This window comes from Lissotriton vulgaris, chromosome 7, assembly GCF_964263255.1.
Source record: "Lissotriton vulgaris chromosome 7, aLisVul1.2, whole genome shotgun sequence".
Taxonomy (NCBI): Eukaryota; Metazoa; Chordata; class Amphibia; order Caudata; family Salamandridae; genus Lissotriton; species Lissotriton vulgaris.
In genome coordinates this window covers 1,221,651,773-1,221,670,909 of record NC_141695.1, presented here as the reverse complement: position 1 = coordinate 1,221,670,909, position 19,137 = coordinate 1,221,651,773, and the positions used below count along the sequence as shown (strand labels likewise).

The following is a 19,137-nucleotide window of genomic DNA, read 5'->3' as shown; positions in this document are numbered from 1 at the left end:
AGAAAAAACTACAACGCATCCAGAACGCCTCAGCCAGGCTCATATTAGACATCCCGCGTAAAGAACACATCTCTGATCACCTGAAAATCCTCCACTGGCTCCCCGTCAATAAGAGGATCACTTTCCGGCTCCTAACCCACGCACACAAAGCACTCTACGAAACGGACCCGAATGCCTCAACACACGACTATCCTTCTACACCCCCCCACCAGCTACGATCCTCCAACCAAGCCCTTGCCACTGTACCTCGCATCAACAAAACCACCATGGGAGGTAGATCCTTCTCCTACCTAGCAGCTAAAACTTGGAACTCACTTCCCACTCACCTTCGCCTTACTCAGAACCACCTAGCATTCAGAAAGCAACTCAAAACGTGGATATTCGACAAGTAACTCCCCACCCTTCTTCAAGCGCCTTGAGACCCTCTGGGTATGTAGCGTGCTATATAAATCTTTTGACTTGACTTGACTTGACTACCTTATACTTACTATGCACCCTGCCCTTGGGCCTACTATAGGGGTGTCTGATCTGAAGCAAAGGGAAGGTTTAGGGCCTGGAAAGAGGGTGCAGTTGGCCAAGTCAAAATGGCAGTACTAGACTGCACACAGGCCTTGCAATGGCAGGCCTGAGACACAATTTACAAGCTTCCTCCGTGTGTGGCACAACCAGTGCTGCAAACGCACCAGCAGCATTTGATCTACAAGCCCTTGGCACACATGGCGCACTGTACTAGGGTCTGACACGTAAATCAAATAACTAAATCATGGAGTCACTAATCAGTACATCAATTTACCATAGGGAGCACTTGCACTGTGGCACTGAATAGCAGTGTCATAATACCCAAAGCATATAACCAGCAAAAACATATCAAAACAGAGGAGGCAATCCATCAAAAAATGGAAGGGAGACTCAAGCCAATGATGTCAGGTCTAACAGCCAGGCATACACCAAGGACAAAATTGCTAAAACTGACCTTCCGGCAATTGGGCATATGGGACCACCAGGTTGCCCTACGCATCCTTAGAACAGCTCCTAGACCATCCTTTGCCTGTAGCATGGTCACGTTTTTAAGCCATGCATGGCTCATAAGGGGGAAGGGTGTAATGGGAGTGCTACAGCATTCAGCAGTAAGAGGACCAGAAATAGCTGCTACAGGGCTCTCAGGCTGGTATTTCATGTTTTACCTATATGCTATGCATGTGCACGTTATTACCTCTAGTCTCCCTACAATGTTGTCCTGAGGAGGGTTGGACAATCTGAAAAGGTTTTCTGGGGATTGCAAACTGGGTCTAACTGAAGAGGCCCCTCACTCGGAAGCTTTGCAACCCCCCTTCATATTCTTTATAATATTTTAAGGTATGTTTTATTGTCTTATGTTGTGATAACTGCTTTATTGCTGACCTGCTGAATTGCACACTGTACCCTTGCTGTAGTTGTGTACCAGGATGTACTGTTTACACTAATTTATTTGTAATGTGTTGCTGTTCGAATAGACCATGTTTAATCCTCCTTTTATTTTATATGGTGTTTTTTATAGCTTTTATGAAAGGAGCTGCTCGAAATAAAGCTTAAATACATACAAATTCAATTAGCCAGTATTATATCATAGTTCCACCATTCGACTGGCTTTTTATATCAGTCCTCTCGGTAACAATCATGCTCTGTATGGGCCTCCTCTCCATAACTCACAGGAGCAGCTATTCAAAATAGTTTCTGCTGTTTATCGGGCACTAGACACTCAATCCTGCTAGTCTCGATCAGCTATACCCATATAGTTTTGAACATAAATGGAATCATAGAAGGTCAAGGTTATGAATCAAGGAAGCCAGTAGGATACATACCGAACATTGTAATATTACAACTAAAATGGCAACCAAAACATGCTATTGCACCAAGAAGGCACAGCTCTCTCTTTGACTCCCTGTCTCCCGCCAATAGGAGGATATTTTAAATGCATTACTCAACCATATTGCATTTATGTATTTTTCAGCAATTGATAAAGGCAATGGTGCCGAAACGCGTTTTGCTGAAACAAATTGAGATATGTGCCTGAGTATTCCTGTACAGTTTTTCTACCCCAGGGAAATGAGATTTGTTTTGTAGGTGTGTATTGATATATATAAAATATGTATATCTCCACAAATATGTATAAACATATATATACACACATAAATATAATATATATATATATATATATATTTATATATCAAGAAGTATGATGAATGGAGTTGGATTCCAACAGATTTAAGGATTTTTGCTCTACGAACACTCAGCAATATGGATCAGATTCTGCTCAAACAATGACAGACCGATACCACAGATTATTCAATGAAATTAATAAACACCTTCATTATTCACACTGAACGGAGATTATTTCCAGCAACTGAGAAGATCTAGGATCTGGAAAAATTCTTGGAAATATATCAAGAAAAAGAAGAGGGGAAAAAATTGATTTTGAGCAGCTAGATAAAAAAATTTGAGAAGCATGAAAAAGAAGCACAACTTCAAAAATGTAAAACATTCAACAGGTTCAACACAGACTACACCAATGGATGAAAGTACACTGTTTCCAGATGATTGGATGCAATTTATAGCAGACAAACAGTGGATCGAATGCTTGACAATGGGAGACCCCCGTCAAGCTTAGAAAGCTCCGTTCAGGGGATGAAGGACCAGTTACAGTGCAGTTCAAATTTTGTTTGCCCAGTTAAATGCCCTCTTCTGAATGATAACTTGAGTGAGAGGCAAGGATCTCCAACTACAGGATATCAAAAAGAACAAGGGGGAGCAGTAAAAGCAAAAGACAAAAGTGGCAGAAGTACAAAGAAGTGTACGGCACAAACATATGCATTTCAGAGGATGATTCGGTAATCAACTTATGAACAAAAAAGTTTGAACAATAAGTATATAAATTTGCTGAATAATGGTCTCACATTTTGGTCCTGTGCAGAAATAAAGCTACCCACAGCAAGAGTGACTTTAAATACATTTTGTAGAAAATGAAAAATAAAGAAAATACTTTGTTATGAAAATATACACCATGAGAAGGTCTAGTGCTTCTCAGATATGTATAACATTGATAACAGAAGATGTTGCCCCCATGAAAGTTCTATCTAGTCTAGAAATGGAATCATGCACATCACTGATAGTTGAACATTTGGAATAAATATCATATTAGGAGTATTGGTAAATAATAGGAATAGATACCCATGAATTGATCATCAGTAGTTGTATACCAAAATCAAAGTTATGCTCACAACTGCCACAAGGAAATGAATTAGATCTGTTTCAGGAATTGATGGCAGAGGAATTAAGAGATATATATCTAAAAGAGAGAAAGAACTGTTGCCAACAACGGGGAAATATGGCTGTAGAAGACTGGTGGGGATTAAAAGATCCACAAAAAGACAACTACATTGCCATAAAAGACTCTGATAAGGTAGGAAACATAGTTGATCGCATTAAATAAAATGAGGAAGTAAAAAGACAGCCTAATGATCCCAACTACTATGAAAGATTGGAAGAGAATCTTATTAATAAAATAATGATGGAATTTTATAAACAACTGCAAGATTGGCATAAAAGATGGCTGCTCAAAGATGAGGAATTCCAATATTTGCAGACGAACCACCCCACAACACCAAAAATATATGTATTATTAAAGGTATATATGAGCTTAGAAAATCCCCCAGGATGACAAATTTTGAGCTCCTATGGTGCTTTATTTGACAATGCATTCAGATTTGTCGAAATCTTTTGTTCCCATATGTAGCAAACCTCCCAACTTATATCAGTGACTCAATGGACGTTTTAAATCACATTAATGGCATTCCATCGAAGACAGAATATATAATTCCTATGACTGCATTGTAAACCAACCAGCTGAACTAGTATTTTATTTGCCAACAGTGTACATCCGAAGCCATTGAAATGGAATGTGCCCTACAGAGAACGTTTAAGTCTCAACAAAAATTCTTCAGAGGGGCAGGAGTTTGAAACTAAGTTTAAAGAGATGCTCGTAAAAGAGACAAGGCTATCCTGTATATGTTTTTGTAGATGCATTAAAGAGTGAAAAAGCACGAAACAGAGGGGATTTGTTGGTGCCTAAGACTATCAAAAAGATATACAAGAAAAAATAACAAGATACATAATGGATTTCAAACCACTAAGATAAAAATGTCAAAAAGTTACAATTTGAATATAAAATGACCAATGAGACAATTGATTATTTGGACATTTAAGTGTACATTGAAAATGAAAAAATGTGCTCAAAACTGCATATTAAACCAATGAGCTGCAATATTGATTTATTTGCCTACAGTGAATATCCAAAATCACTGAAATTGACAGTGCCCTATTGTTATTTTTAAGTATGGTACTTTACCAGGAAAAATGTATCAAAATGTTGAAGGTTGAGAATTAATATGCATCAAAGGAAAAGTTAATTTTCTGTTGCATTTTTGAAAATATCATAAACTCCTTTGTCGAAAACATTTTTTATATAATTTGATTCTGTATACACGCATTTCAAATATGAATTACTAGAGACATTGGCAGGCAGTGTTCAATGATTTAAAACAGGGAATGACATATGGAAGCTTGTGCTTAAAGGAGGGGGGGAATGGGGGATGTTGACATTTAAATAGATAATCTAGACGTTACCACTCTGTGGCCCAGTTGAAGGCGCCGGCATCTACGCGTAGCCTATGTTTGGCATACAAGGTGGAGCAGGCTGAAAAAAAGAAAATAAAAATATTCATGAAGATTAAATACCGGACTGTGACATTTTTCCTATTTAAACCATTAACATGAGTTTCTGCCTATGGCTTAGCTGCCTCAGGAACAAGCATATATATACATAAATGAAGATATTATATCTAATGTATACAAAAAGGAGTTAGGGTTGCACTCAATTATTTTTGTTTCAAAGATGAAAGCAACATCTACGCATTTCGGTCTCCCCTGAGATACATATATATATATTCACTGAAAAACCCATAGGTTTCACTCCAGTTATAGTTAGGAATTAGCATTTAAAAAACCTATTAAATTCACTGAAAAAATCATAGGTTTCACACCAGTTATAATTAGCTGGAAATTTTACTGACATAAAACCAATGAAATTCCACGTTATAGTTAGTTGGACTCACTATAACTTGCGCGTGTAATGCACTGCTGATGACATCACATATTACATCACTCATGACATGGTCAGTGACATCACTCATGACATCACTGATGACACCATCCTTGTGACAGAGTGACAGACCTCCTTTCACTGTAAAGTAACCCTTGAAACACATATTCAAAAATAGAAACTAACATTTTCAAAAAAGTGGATAAGCCCATACCAGTTACAAAAAACCAATTCAGTAATTCCACCATCTATATACACATCCACTCATTCACCAACAGTTCTATATAGTCACTCGTACATATACTCACTCATCATATGTAGTGATACACCTATACATCCTGTTACACACCGACAGTCATCCAAAAGTTACTCACACACATATTCACACATGCAAATAAACTAATAAACATCCATTTATTTTCATATACAGATATACACACACTACCACCTTACTTCTAAGGAAACTTACACATACTTACTCTCTTAAACAATCACTTATAGAAACACATACTTATTTAAACAGGAACTCTTTCAATCTCTCACTCTCACATATACTCACTTATATACAACAATACTCACATATACTAGATTAAAACATATGTAGTTACTGAGAAAGACACTAGTGAGGCAGGCATTCACTCACTAACACACACATATGCACACTCATACACCCATACAGTCCTGCACATATGCTGTCTTCAAAAAACATACAAACAGTGAGTCAGTCATTGATGCATCTATATGCTAAGTAACACCCCCACCAAACCATACAGACACTAATGCATATATATAAATATTTAAACATTAATCACTAATATGTGTATTCACTAAGAAACACTTAATAAGCCAGTTAACTAATCAATTTTTATAAAAAAAACAACCATTTAGATACTTATTTAAACATTTATTCCTCCATCAACTTTTACATATACATATATAAAACAAAATTAATTTTTCAGAAAGACACACATTCACTGGATGGTGTCATGAGTGATGTCATGAGTGATGTCACTGACCATGTCATGAGTGATGTAATATGTGATGTCATCAGCAGTGCATTACACGCCCAAGTTATAGTGAGTCCAACTAACTATAACGTGGAATTTCATTGGTTTTATGTCAGTAAATTTTCCAGCTAACTATAACTGGTGTGAAACCTATGGTTTTTTCAGTGAATTTCATAGGTTTTTTAAATGCTAATTCCTCTCTATATCGAGGTTCTAACATACGATTTTTTTTATAAATTTGCCGTTTTGAGTAAGTAATAATTATTATTTTTTTTTTTATCATTTTTTCCTGGGGTGCTCTGGGTGCGCGCTTTGGTAAGCTCTCTGGAAAGCGCACCGAGAGCGCTACTTTCGTTCGTGAAAAAAAATATGAATGAAAAGTAAATAATAACGCAAGACAGTTAGTACCATACATATAAAAGCAGTTTTTGATGCTAATGATTTTGCATTTCCGTGAAACTATCAAAACGTCACTTCGGCGCGCCGCGTAAGCGCCCCCAGAAGCACCTACGTTCGCGCCACGTATGCGCCCCGGAAGCGCCTACGTTCGCGCCGCGTATGCACCCCGGAAGCGCCTACGTTCGCGCCACGTGTGTGCACCCAGAAGCGCTCCGGTGCGCGCAGCGTCAGCGCGTCAAGTCATGTGACCTTAAAATAACACTTTTCATTGGTTGCTAACAGTTTTTTTTTACAAAGAATGAAATCCCCACCCATTTCCCTCACTTTCTCTTTCACTTTTGTGACTGAAAGACCTGGCTTTTTGCTCTTGAATCTTTATGGGTTAATCATGGCTGCCAGACCATCCAGCAGTGAAGATGAGCCTGAATTCATCGATGAAGAGCCTTCTCAGCCACCGGTGAAGGAACATTTCATTTGGACATTTTTTTCAATACCACCTAACCAGAAAAAGGTGAATGCTCCAAAAGTGGAGTGCAGGATCTGCAAACAAGTCCTGTCAGGAGGTGACCCCAATAAGAAATATTCTTTTCGGAACTTCACAATGATCCGGCATGTGGAGAGGAAGCACCCCCAGAATTTTGCCTGGGAAAGTGTCAGGGCTCTGGTAAAAGAGGTTCCCAGTGATGGGGCCTCTACATCCACCGGAGGAGCAACTACTTCTGGAAGGGGGCAATCGCAGGAGCTGGTTCCTAATATACAACCTGCATTCAACAAAGGTGTCGTGAAATGCAGATACTGCGATCAACTCCTTACCTATGGGGAGCAAAGTGTCCTGCTCATGGTTCGAGCATTGGAGAACCATCGCTGCAGTTCCCAGCCCTAATTTATTTTGCTTTTTTTTGCTCCTGTTGAGCAGTTTCCATTCCCTGTTTTTGTTTCCGTTCTTAAAAAAAAGAAGAAAAAAAAAGTTCTTTTCAGAACTACCTCCAATTCTCATCAAAGAGCTATATTCTTAAAAAAAAAGAAAAAGAGTAAGTGAAGTGGAGTGCATTGATAATGGAAAGAAAAATGAGTAGGAAAGAACAGAAAGTTATGAGAGGAGAAAGGAAGTGAAGTAGGGGGACTGAAAAAAGGTAAGTGTTGGGAAGGAAAGTAAGGAGAAGAAGAGTGAATATGGGGAATGTGGATATTCCAAGAAAGTGTTGAAAAGGAACGGAGGTGTGGAAGGGTAAGAAAAGATGCATTGCTGGAGTTGAAGACTGAAGGCCTCATTTATGAGGCCATGCGTCACTTTTACGCCACCGGAGCGTCACTTTTTGTGACACACCAGTGCTGTAAAAAATGCACCTTATTCAGTCATATTTACAAAGTGACGCATCTACGTAGATGCGTCACTTTGTAAGCCCTTGCGCCACATTATTCCTACGTCAGGTGTAATGTATGCAAAAGGGACATATTGACACAAGAAAGGGTCGTAGAGGTGACGCAGTGAAATCTATGAGATATCACTGCGTCACTTTTATGACGCTGTTGCGTCCAAATATTACGCATGTTTCACAGCAGACGTGCAGGCCCTTTCACATGGGGCCTGGCCCCATGTGAAAGGATGCATTGCTGGAGTTGCATCATTTTTGAGACACACTCCAGCAATGCATCACTTTTGCGCTTAAATTTAATATAACGCATGAGTAGAAGACTAAAGGCCTCATTTATGAGGCCATGCGTCACTTTAACGCCACCGGTGCGTCACTTTTTGTGACGCACCAGTGCTGTAAATAATGCACCTTATTCAGTCATATTTACAAAGTGACGCATCTAGGTAGATGTGTCACTTTGTTAGCCCCTGCGCCACATTATACCTACGTCAGGTGTAATGTATGCAAAAGGGACATATTGACGCAAGAAAGGGTCGTAGAGGTGACGCAGTGAATAAACTGGGGGCCTCATTTATGAAAAGTGACGCATCACTGCGTGAAAACAGCGATGCATCACTTTTCACTGCGCACTCTTTACAACATTCCTGATGCATCATATTTAATGTATGACGCATCATGTCGCAAGGAGTTACAGAAACGTCAGTATTTCTGATGTATCTGTAAGCGCAAAAGTGACGCTTTGCTGGAGTGTGTCACAAAAGTAACGCAACTCCAGTAATGCGTCCTTTCACATGGGGCAAGCCCCATGTGAAAGGGCTTGCGTCAGTCTTACGCCTGCTGTGAGGCAGGCGCAAGATTTTGACGCAACAGCGTCCTAAAAGTGACGCAGTGAAATCTCATAGATTTCACTGAGTCACTATTAGGAGGCTTTTTGCGGGGGAACGCCCCCTCTGCATACATTATACCCGACGCAGGTATATTGTGGCGCAGGGGTTTAAAAAGTGACGCATTTACCTAGATGCGTCACTTTTTAAATATGGCGCAACGAGGCGCATTTTTTACACCGCTGGTGCGTCACAAAAAGTGACGCACCGGTGGCGCAAAACTGTCACAAGGCCTTCATAAATAAGGCCCTGGATTTTCCCCATGCTTCGCTCCCCGGTCCGCTTCCCGGTGCGCGTACCGGGCGCTCCCCCGCGCAAATCGAAATTTTTTTTTTTTTTTGGGGGCCCCGAGGGACTCTATTATAGCCCCCACATCAAACCTAGGGGGTCAGGGGGGTCTACCCTGCCCCCTTATAGTCATTTCCCCCTTTTTTTTATGCCACCTCTTGTGTCTCGATCCTACCGAGACACAAGATGGCGGCCGCTCCGGACTGTTTTGAATGTTTACAGACACCCGAGAACCAATCAGCTTTCCGTGCGCAAGTCGCGTGGCGCGCCTGGTGCGCTCCCCGGTGCGTGTACCGGGGCGCCGGCTTAGATATATATATTTTTTTAACCTAAATTACTCAAAAACCACTGGACCACATATTTTAGACATAGCAAAGGCACATTGGGCTACCAGTCCCTACAATTTTGCCCAGTTTGGTGGAAATCCATTCAGCCGTTCGGGCTAAAAGTGAGGTCGACCGCTCTATGGAAATTAACATGGGGAAAGCATGTTTTGGGACCCCCCTTTTATCTCGGCCCCTCCTTTACAAATCCCTCCCAAACTTTCAGGGAAGGACCGGGGCGCTGCGAGGCCATTTTGAGGACATTTTCAGGCAGATTCGTCAACCGGCGCCAAAGTTATTCCAAATAGAAGTTTGAGATTTAACATTGAAAAAAATCCTAACTATAACTACCTACTGGCGACCGCCAGTGGGTAATATATATATATATATATATATTACCTACTGGCGGTCGCCAGTAGGTAGTTATAGTTAGGACCTAGTTTCCATAGGAAATGCTCAACATTCTATTTGGAATAACTTTGGCCCTGGTTGACGAATCTTAGCGAATTTCTCAAAGAAGATGGCTCAGTCCGCTGCGCTCCTTCCCTTAAAGTTTGGGGGGATTGGTCAAGTGGGGGCTGAGATAAAAGGGGGGTCCCAAAACGTGTTTTCTCCATGTTATTTTCCATAGGACCTTTAGACTCGGCTACAGGTCGAACGGGTGAATGGATTTATAAGAAATTTGGCAAAACTGTACAGTCCGGCTCGCAGATTACGCTTTTTTTGGAATGGTGTAAATCCGTTTAGTAGTTGTTGAGAAAATTAAAGTTAAAGTCAATTATATATCTATAGGCGCGCATGCGTGCGCGCACCCAAGTGGCTGCGCGTGAGCGGAATTTTTTTTTGCTGCGTGACGTCTGTTAACATTCGATTCGAAGGAAATCAGGAAGTGTTGACCGCCATTTTGTCACTGCGAGTAAATATATTGTCATTTCAAAGCGTTGGAACATGGAAAGGGGAGAAGGTAGAGATTGTTTTGCTGCATAGGTTTTCTCAGGGTGTGCAGTAAGGTCCTTAAAAGCGAAAATATATATATTTTTTTCTCGAAAAAGTTGCGGGGTGCGCGCACTCGGGCGCGCACACCTATTTACAAAAGTGTGAAAATGGAGATAAATCAGAAGTTTGAGTGCTTTGATATAAGGTGGCTCTGAAAAGAGCCCTTGTGTTAATTGAGTTGTTTCTGCATTTATAAGTAAGTACCGATGCAGAGTTTGATATAATATTGTTGGCAGCATTTTGAAAGGAAAGACAGGGGCCCATTTTCTGGTTAACAGGTGACCAGGCCAACTTTTCACGCCAGGCCCATTCCTGCAAAGTCGACCGCCATTTTTAGGAGATCTGCAACCACCGGCAGTCACTGGGTTGCAGAAGCAGATGGACTCAAGCCTGTCGGGCGAAGCATCGTTGCACCGCCACAGTGGACGAGACCCTGCTGGGTGAGTGGAGCGTCGCTGTACCGCAACAGTGGGCGAGTCCTTTGCTGGGCTCGTGGAGCATCCCTATACCGCCACAGTATGCGAACGCTTTGCTGGGCTCGTGGAGTGTCCCTATATCGCCACAGAGTACGAACCCTTTGCCGGGTGCATGGATCGTTGGGGGTGCAGCTGAGGGGCCTCCATCTGGGGAGGCTCGTCCGCGCCGCCTCTCCCTCCCAGTGGACCCCACGGCGTCTTGCTGACATTTGTTATGGCCGGACCAGGCGATGAAGAGAGGGGGAGGTCGGATATATATGAGTTATACTATTAGGTATGTCACATCCCCCTTGTGGCCTGCAAGGCACCGAAAAAAGAAGAGAATGGGAAGACAACTACATCTCGGGTCGGGCCCATGCCTTCTCTGGCCGATGGCGACCGGCTGCTCTTTGCCACGGTCCCAGGAACGGATTACTTGGTTCATCCTGGGGACAGGCCTTGGCGCATGGTGTCGCCTCCGGACTATTCGCGTAATGGTTCTCCATAGTTGTTTTAATATATTTTTGTTCAAGAATAAAAACGTTTTAATCTGTTATTTTGCTGTCGTGTGGTATATTTCTAATATTTGTCGCTCTGATGTCGTTTCCCCTCCCAAATGGAACATGTGATTGTAATCTACAGCCGGACATTCCGACAGGACATGAGAGCAAAAGGGGGGGGGTCAGATCTGAAGTTGGGCAGGCGATAAGATCACGTTTTGCTATGTAGGGCTATCTATGTTCATGATGGGGCCTAAAAGGGGGCAAGATGGCGTCGAGCTCGGTTTCTCTCACTAGTTTCACTAGTTTCATATTTCTCATGAGGGGTTGTTCCTAATGTTTCTATTTTAGCAAGGTCAAAAAGAGATCCTATCAGTGGCCTATTGATTTTGTTCGATTCCTTTTGTTTTCTCTAACGAGTTTTAAGTTAAAGTTTGCTAGTACGATACAGCGGCTAGTCCGCATTTTATATATATGTCTTTTTTATTAGGGGTGTTTTCCGGTGGAGTCGGACGATCTACCTCTAATAAACGGTAAGTGTTCCTCTGAAGGAATGCGTCTTGAAAGTGGCTGACTGTAATGTATGATATTTCACTTAGTGACTTTCAGGCCCATGCTGTTTCAAAACTGTGCATGTGTTTGAAGCAGGCGTAGGTATTGACGCAGCATAGAAACTACTAGGAACCAATTGGAAGCGTTGTTTTCAAGTCACATGACTTCACATGCGCATCTCAGGACGTGTACGCGGTGATAGTATCTGGTTGGAAGTAGCGGTCCAATTTCAAAACGTGAAAAGGAGTAAATCGAAACATATCCGGATTTAATATATCTTCTGAGTAGTATAAGTTCTATGGTGGGTGTATGAAGAAATTTAATAAGTTGCAATCGCGAACTTTTCCCGAAATATATATATAGGCGGTTGCGCGCACACGGTCGCGCACGATCGAAAGCCGATAAACGCCCTTTATAATATGCTCCTGGAGCTGTTTTTGGAAAGTTAAAATTGCAAAGTTTTCACGAAATATATAGGCAGGTGCGCGCACTCGGTCGCGCACGAAAGCCTGGAAATGCGATATCCATTTTATTGACAACTGTTGCCGAGAGTGCGCACACCGGGTCGCGCACAAAAGTTTAGTAAGGCTATTTTTATTTACAGACAAATTTTTATGTGTTTAAAAAAAGGCAAGGTACAGACTTTCGAATTCTGTATCGCTTTACAAGGAGTCTCTATGCAACTTGAACAGTGAAGAAAACGGCTTGTTTTCGAAAAAAATATTGCCAGAACTTTATTGCCAAAAGTATAGGTTGCATACACGACATTTTTCTGTATTAGCATTTTAAAAACCAATGAAATTCACAGAAAAAACCATAGGTTTTACACACGTTATAGTTAGGAAGTAGCATTTAAAAAACCTATGAAATTCACTGAAAAAACCATAGGTTTGACACATGTTATAGTTAGCTGGAAATTTTACTGACATAAAACCAATGAAATTCCACGTTATAGTTAGTTGGACTCACTATAACTTGCGCGTGCAATGCACTGCTGATGACGTCACATATTACATCACTCATGACATGGTCAGTGACATCACTCATGACATCACTGATGACACCATCCAGTGAATATGTGTCTTTCTGAAAAATAAATATTAGTGAGTTATGTTTAAATATTTAAATATATATATTAGTGTTTCACTTTGTGTATAAGTGGCTACATGTGTTGGTAAGTAGCTACATGCGTATGTATATGGGTTATTAGATATTTTTATTAGTATCAGTATGAGTGTCTATATGGTTTGGTGGGGGTATTACTTAGCACATAGATGCATGAGTGACTGACTCTCTGTTTGTATGTGTTTTGAAGACAGCATATGTACAGGACTGTATGGGTGGATGAGTGTCTATATGTGTTTGTTAGTGAGTGAATGACTGTCTCACTAGTGTCTTTATCAGTAACTACATATGTTTTAATCTAGTATATATGAATATTGATGTATATAAGTGAGTATATGTGAGAGTAAGAGATTGTAAGAGTTCCTGTTTAAATAAGTATGTGTTTCTATAAGTGATTGTTTAAGAGAATAAATATGTGTAATTTTCAATAGAAGTAAGGTGGAAGTGTGTGTATAACTCTATATTCAAATAATTGGATGTTCAATAGTTTATTTGCACGTGTGAATATGTGTGTGAGTAACTTTTGGATGACTGTCGGTGTGTAACAGGATGTATAGGTGTATCACTTCATATGATGAGTGAGTATATGTATGAGTGACTATATAGAACTGTTGGTGAATGAGTGGATGTGTATATAGATAGTGGAATTACTGAATTGCTTGTTGTAACTGATATAGGTATCTCCATTTTTTTTTAAATTTCAGTTTCTATTTTTGAATATGTGTCTCAAGGGTTACATTACAGTGAAAGGAGGTCTGTCACTATGTCACAAGGATGGTGTCATCAGTGATGTCACTGACCATGTCATGAGTGATGTAATATGTGACGTCATCAGCAGTGCATTGCACGCGCAAGTTATAGTGAGTCCAACTAACTATAACGTGGAATTTCATTGGTTTTATGTCAGTAAAATTTCCAGCTAACTATAACATGTGTCAAACCTATGGTTTTTTCAGTGAATATATATATATACTATATATATACTATACTATATATATATATACTATCCTAATCCTAACTATATATACCTACTGGCGATAGCCAGTAGGTATATATAGTTAGGATTTTTTCTCTATGGAACTTTTGAAAATTCTATGCCTAATAACTTTGGCGTTTGTGGACGGAATTGGCTGAAATTTTCAGGAAAATGGCACATTTTGTTTCTGAGCAGCTCCTGGAAATTTGGGGGGGGGGTTCGTCAAGGGGGGGCCGAGAAAAAAGGGGGGTCCCAAAACGCGTTTTTCCCATGTTAATTTCCATAGGGCGGTTGGCCTCACTTTTAGCCCGAACAGCTGAATGGATTTCCACGAAACTTGGCAAAATTGTAGGGACTGTTAGCCCGATGTGCCTTTGCTAGGTCCCAATATATGTGCTTCAGTGAATTTTGAGAAATTAACGTTTAAATCAAGATATATATCTGTAACAGCGCTCCGGGCAGCGCTCCGGTTCGCGAACTTTTCGCGTATCGGAACTTTGCGAAGCGAAGCTGATTGGCTCTCCGGTGTCTGTCAACATTCTAAACAGTCCGGAGCGGCCACCATCTTGTCTCTCGGTAGGATCGAGAGACAAGAGGAGGCCAAAACAAAGGGGGAAATGAAGGAAAGGGGGCACGGTAGACCCCTTCTGACCCCCTAGGATTGATGAGGGGGATATTATAGAGCCACGCCGGGCCCAAAAAAAAAAAAAAATTCAGATTTTTTCACCGTAGAGACGCGTCTTGGTACGCGAACCGGGCAGCTAACCGGGCAGCTAACCGGGAAGCTAACCGGCAGTGTAACGGGAATCTGAGGAGTAGCTGATTGGCTGTCAACATTGTAAACAGTCCGGAGCGGCCGCCATCTTGTCTCTCGGTAGGATCGAGAGACAAGAGGAGGCCAAAACAAAGGGGGAAATGAAGGAAAGAGGGCAAGGTAGACCCCTTCTGACCCCCTAGGATTGATGAGGGGGATATTATAAAGCCACGCGGGGCCAAAAAAAAAAAAAAAAAATCCGATTTTTTCGCCGTAGAGACGCGTCTTGGTACGCGAACCGGGCAGCTAACCGGGCAGCTAACCGGGAAGCTAACCGGCAGTGTAACGGGAGTCTGAGGAGAAGCTGATTGGCTGTTATCATTGTAAACAGTCTGGAGCGGCCGCCATCTTGTCTCTCTGTGGGATCGAGAGACAAGAGGTGGAAAAAAAAAAGGTGTAAATGAATGAAAGGGGTAAGGCAGACCCCTCCTGAACCCCTAGGATTGATGAGGGGGCTATTAAAGTTCCCTGGGGGGTGAAAAAAAAAATTGCGATTTTTCGCGGTAAAGGTGCTTCCTGGTACGTTAACCGGGCAGCTAACCGGCAGCGCAACGGGAGTCCGACATATTGTGTTTTTTGAACGTTTGTGATATGTGCACGTGTGGATTTTGTCTAATTAAGGTTAAAAAAATATTCTGGCGCGCTTACGTTTTGGGTTTGGTTTGCGCTGCAAAGATGATACGTCACGGTTATGCGATGCATCATGAGGCGTCTCACGGGCTACGTGATACGTCACTTAATAAAGAATATATTTTACAGCTATAGATATTAGCTTTTAAAAAACCAATGAAATTCACAGAAAAAACCATAGGTTATAGACCATATATAGTTAGGAATTTGCATTTACAAAACCTTGAAAATTCACTGAAAAAACCATAGGTTATAGACCATATATAGTTAGGGATTAGCATTTAAAAAACCTTATTTTATTTGCACAAAACCATTGAAATTCCATATATAGTTAGTTGCACTAACTATATATCGCGGACCCGCAATCCACTGCTAATGATGTCACATATTACATCATTCATGACATGGTCAGTGACATCACTGATGACATCTCAGATGACATCACTGATGACATCACTGATGACATCTCAAATGACATCACTGACATCTCATTTGACATTACTGATTACATCACTGATGATATCATTTATGTGATAATACATCTTCAGACTCTAATATAACCTTAGATACACTCAGTGTAAACAGGCACTCACAGACTGTCACACATCCATGGAGTTACTCACACACCTAGTCAGTCATGCAAAGAATCAATCACACCTCCATTTCCTCAACTATACAGTTATACACACCTTACTTATTCAAACATATACTAACACATATTTACTCACTTATACAATCCTTGATACAAGTTCACAATGATTCATACAGCCACTCTCACATTCACTGGCTCTTATGTTCAGTTATTTATATATGTCAACTCTCACATGGAGTGTGTTTTACATATGTACTTACTTTGACATGTAGAACTGAGATATCCATTCACTCACCAATATACTCATGCACACAGTCAACTGTCCATACAGCTGTTTCTACATGCACTTTTGAACCCATACACCTAGGGAATCAACTGCTCACACATCTATGCACAGAGTTATACACCTCCCAGCCACCCACACACATACTCAGTCTCCCATACAAATACTTGGGCAACCATTCAATAACCCATATAGTTACTGATATAGCTACTGATTTAAACATGCAGCAGTTTACAGAAGAACATAAATAATGATTGCCAAATTAAGACACTTTAATCACTAACCCATGCACTCAGTGAGACACATTTAATCATTCTCTCATACAGTCAGTCATGCACCTACTAAATCCTTCATCCAGACACTTATACATCCACTCATTCTTCAATATGTAAGACATATTTTAACTTTACAGAAACATACAGTCACTGGGTGTTGTCATCAGTGATGTCATCAGTGATGTCATTTGAGATGTCATCAGTGATGTCATCAGTGATGTCACTGACCATGTCATGAATGATGTAATATGTGACATCATTAGCAGTGGATTGCGGGTCCACGATATATAGTTAGTGCAACTAACTATATATGGAATTTCAATGGTTTTGTGCAAATAAAATAAGGTTTTTTAAATGCTAATCCCTAACTATATATGGTCTATAACCTATGGTTTTTTCAGTGAATTTTCAAGGTTTTGTAAATGCAAATTCCTAACTATATATGGTCTATAACCTATGGTTTTTTCTGTGAATATATATATATATATATATATATATATATATATATATATATATATATATATATATATATATTACCTACTGGCGGTCGCCAGTAGGTAGTTATAGTTAGGATTTTTTTCAATGTTAAATCTCAAAATTCTATTTGGAATAACTTTGGCGCCGGTTGACGAATCTGCCTGAAAATTTCCTCAAAATGGCCTCGTGGAGCTCCGGTACTTCCCTGAAAGTTTGGGGGGGATGTGTCAAGCGGGGGCCGAGATAAAAGGGGGGTCCCAAAACGCGTTTTCCCCATGTTAATTTCCATAGGGCGGTCAATGTCACTTTTAGCCCGAACGGCTGAATGGATTTCCACCTAATTTGTCAAAATTGTAGGGACTGGTAGCCCGATGTGCCTTTGCTATGTCTCGAGATATGTGCTCCAGTGGATTTTGAGTAATTTAGGTTCAAAAAAATATATATATCTGGAGCCGCGCCCCGGTACGCGCGCAGGGGAGCGCTCAAAGCACGCCACGCGACTTGCGTACGGAAAGCTGATTGGCTCTCGGGTGTCTGAAAACATTCGAAACAGTCCGCAGCGGCCGCCATCTTGTACCTCGGTAGGATTGAGGTGGTAAAAATCAAAGGGGGAAATGAGCAAAAGGGGGCAGGGTACACCCCCCTGACCCCCTAGGTTTGATGTGGGGGTCATAAAAAGGCCGTACGGGGCCCCCAAAAAAATTTTTTTTTAATTTGCGCCGAGGGAGCGCCTGGTACGCGCACCGGTGAGCGTACGATTGTGAAAAAGAATGACACTTTTTCTTAAAAAAAATATCATTTTTTTATAAATTGGAGGTAGTTCTGAAAAGAACTTTTTTTTTGTTTTTGTTGTTTTATATTTTTTTTATACTTTTTGAAACGATTTTATATTTTTTTGGATTTTTTTCAGGGGAAAAACAAAAACAGGGATTTAAAAAATGCTCAACAGGAGCAAAAAAATGAGAAAATTTAGGGACGGGGAGAGCATCGGTGTTCCTGTTTCTTTATTGCAATGAGTTCAACGCTCTGCTCCCCGTAACAGAGTAGTTCGTCACAGTCCTTGCATAAAAATTTTATTCCTGCAAATACCGGCTGGACGTTAGGGACCATTCTTGCACGTGTTGGACCTGAAGGTGTTGCTCCACCAGTGGAGGTGCTGCTGCCATCTCTTCGTGCCTTCTCTGCCAGCTCCCTGACACTCTCCCTGGAGTAATTGTTGGGGTGTCTTCTTTTGACATGCCTAATTAAATTGGCATTTCCAAAGCTGTATTTTTTTAGAGGATTGCCTCTGGATAAAATACTTCCACATATTTTACAAGTTACTTTACTTGCATTAACTTTTTTTTGTCCTTCAGGGATGTCATAAAATTTCCAGATGAAGTGGTTCTTTGTTTTCTGGTGAGGAGGGTCCTCTTGCACAAATCCATCTGAATCACTGCTGGAGGACTCCCTTGCAGTCATTGCTGTAGATCAGGAAAGTATGAGTTCAAAATTCACAAAACACCTCTTGCTCTTGCCAAGTGCAAATCAATAGTGAGAGAAATGGGTGGGTTTCTCTAAATTTAGAAAAAAATAATTATTGAACCAATGAAAAGTGTTATTTACAGGTCACATGACCATGGGCTTCATCATTATGAAACCAAAACTGTTATGAACCAATGAAAAGTGTTATTTTCTGGTCACATGACCCGACGCGCTTACGCGACGCGCTGCGGGGCGCGGCCAGAGGCGCGCCGCGTAAGCGTGTCAGACGCCTACGTTGCGCGAACGTATTCGCTCGAGTGCTTCCGGGTGCGCTTACGCCGTGCGTATCACGCAAACGCGGCTACGCGATACGTCACGTTCATGTTTTCGTTCACGATATTGGCGCTCTCGGGACGCTCCCCGGAGCGCGCTTCGGGACACTTTATAGAAGTACGCTTTTCGGGGCGCTCCCCGGGGCGCGCATCAGGAGCGCACAAAAAATAAAAAGGGAAATTGTAGGGACAGGTAGCCCTATTCTGAAGTGCTTTTTACGAAAATTAACTTTGGAAAAAAATGTATTGTGC

At 41.0% G+C, this 19,137-nt stretch overlaps 1 protein-coding gene across 1 annotated transcript in view; it reads right to left on the bottom strand.

The window, feature by feature from the left end:
• The window catches only part of LOC147703282 (uncharacterized), a 303,605-nt gene that overhangs the window by 34,982 nt on the left and 249,486 nt on the right, over positions 1-19,137 (bottom strand). The window contains exon 8 of the mRNA XM_086931733.1: positions 4,663-4,732. Within this exon, the coding sequence (XP_086787859.1) occupies positions 4,694-4,732 (39 nt within the window). The 3' untranslated portion in view covers positions 4,663-4,693. The remainder of the gene's footprint in view (positions 1-4,662; positions 4,733-19,137) is intronic.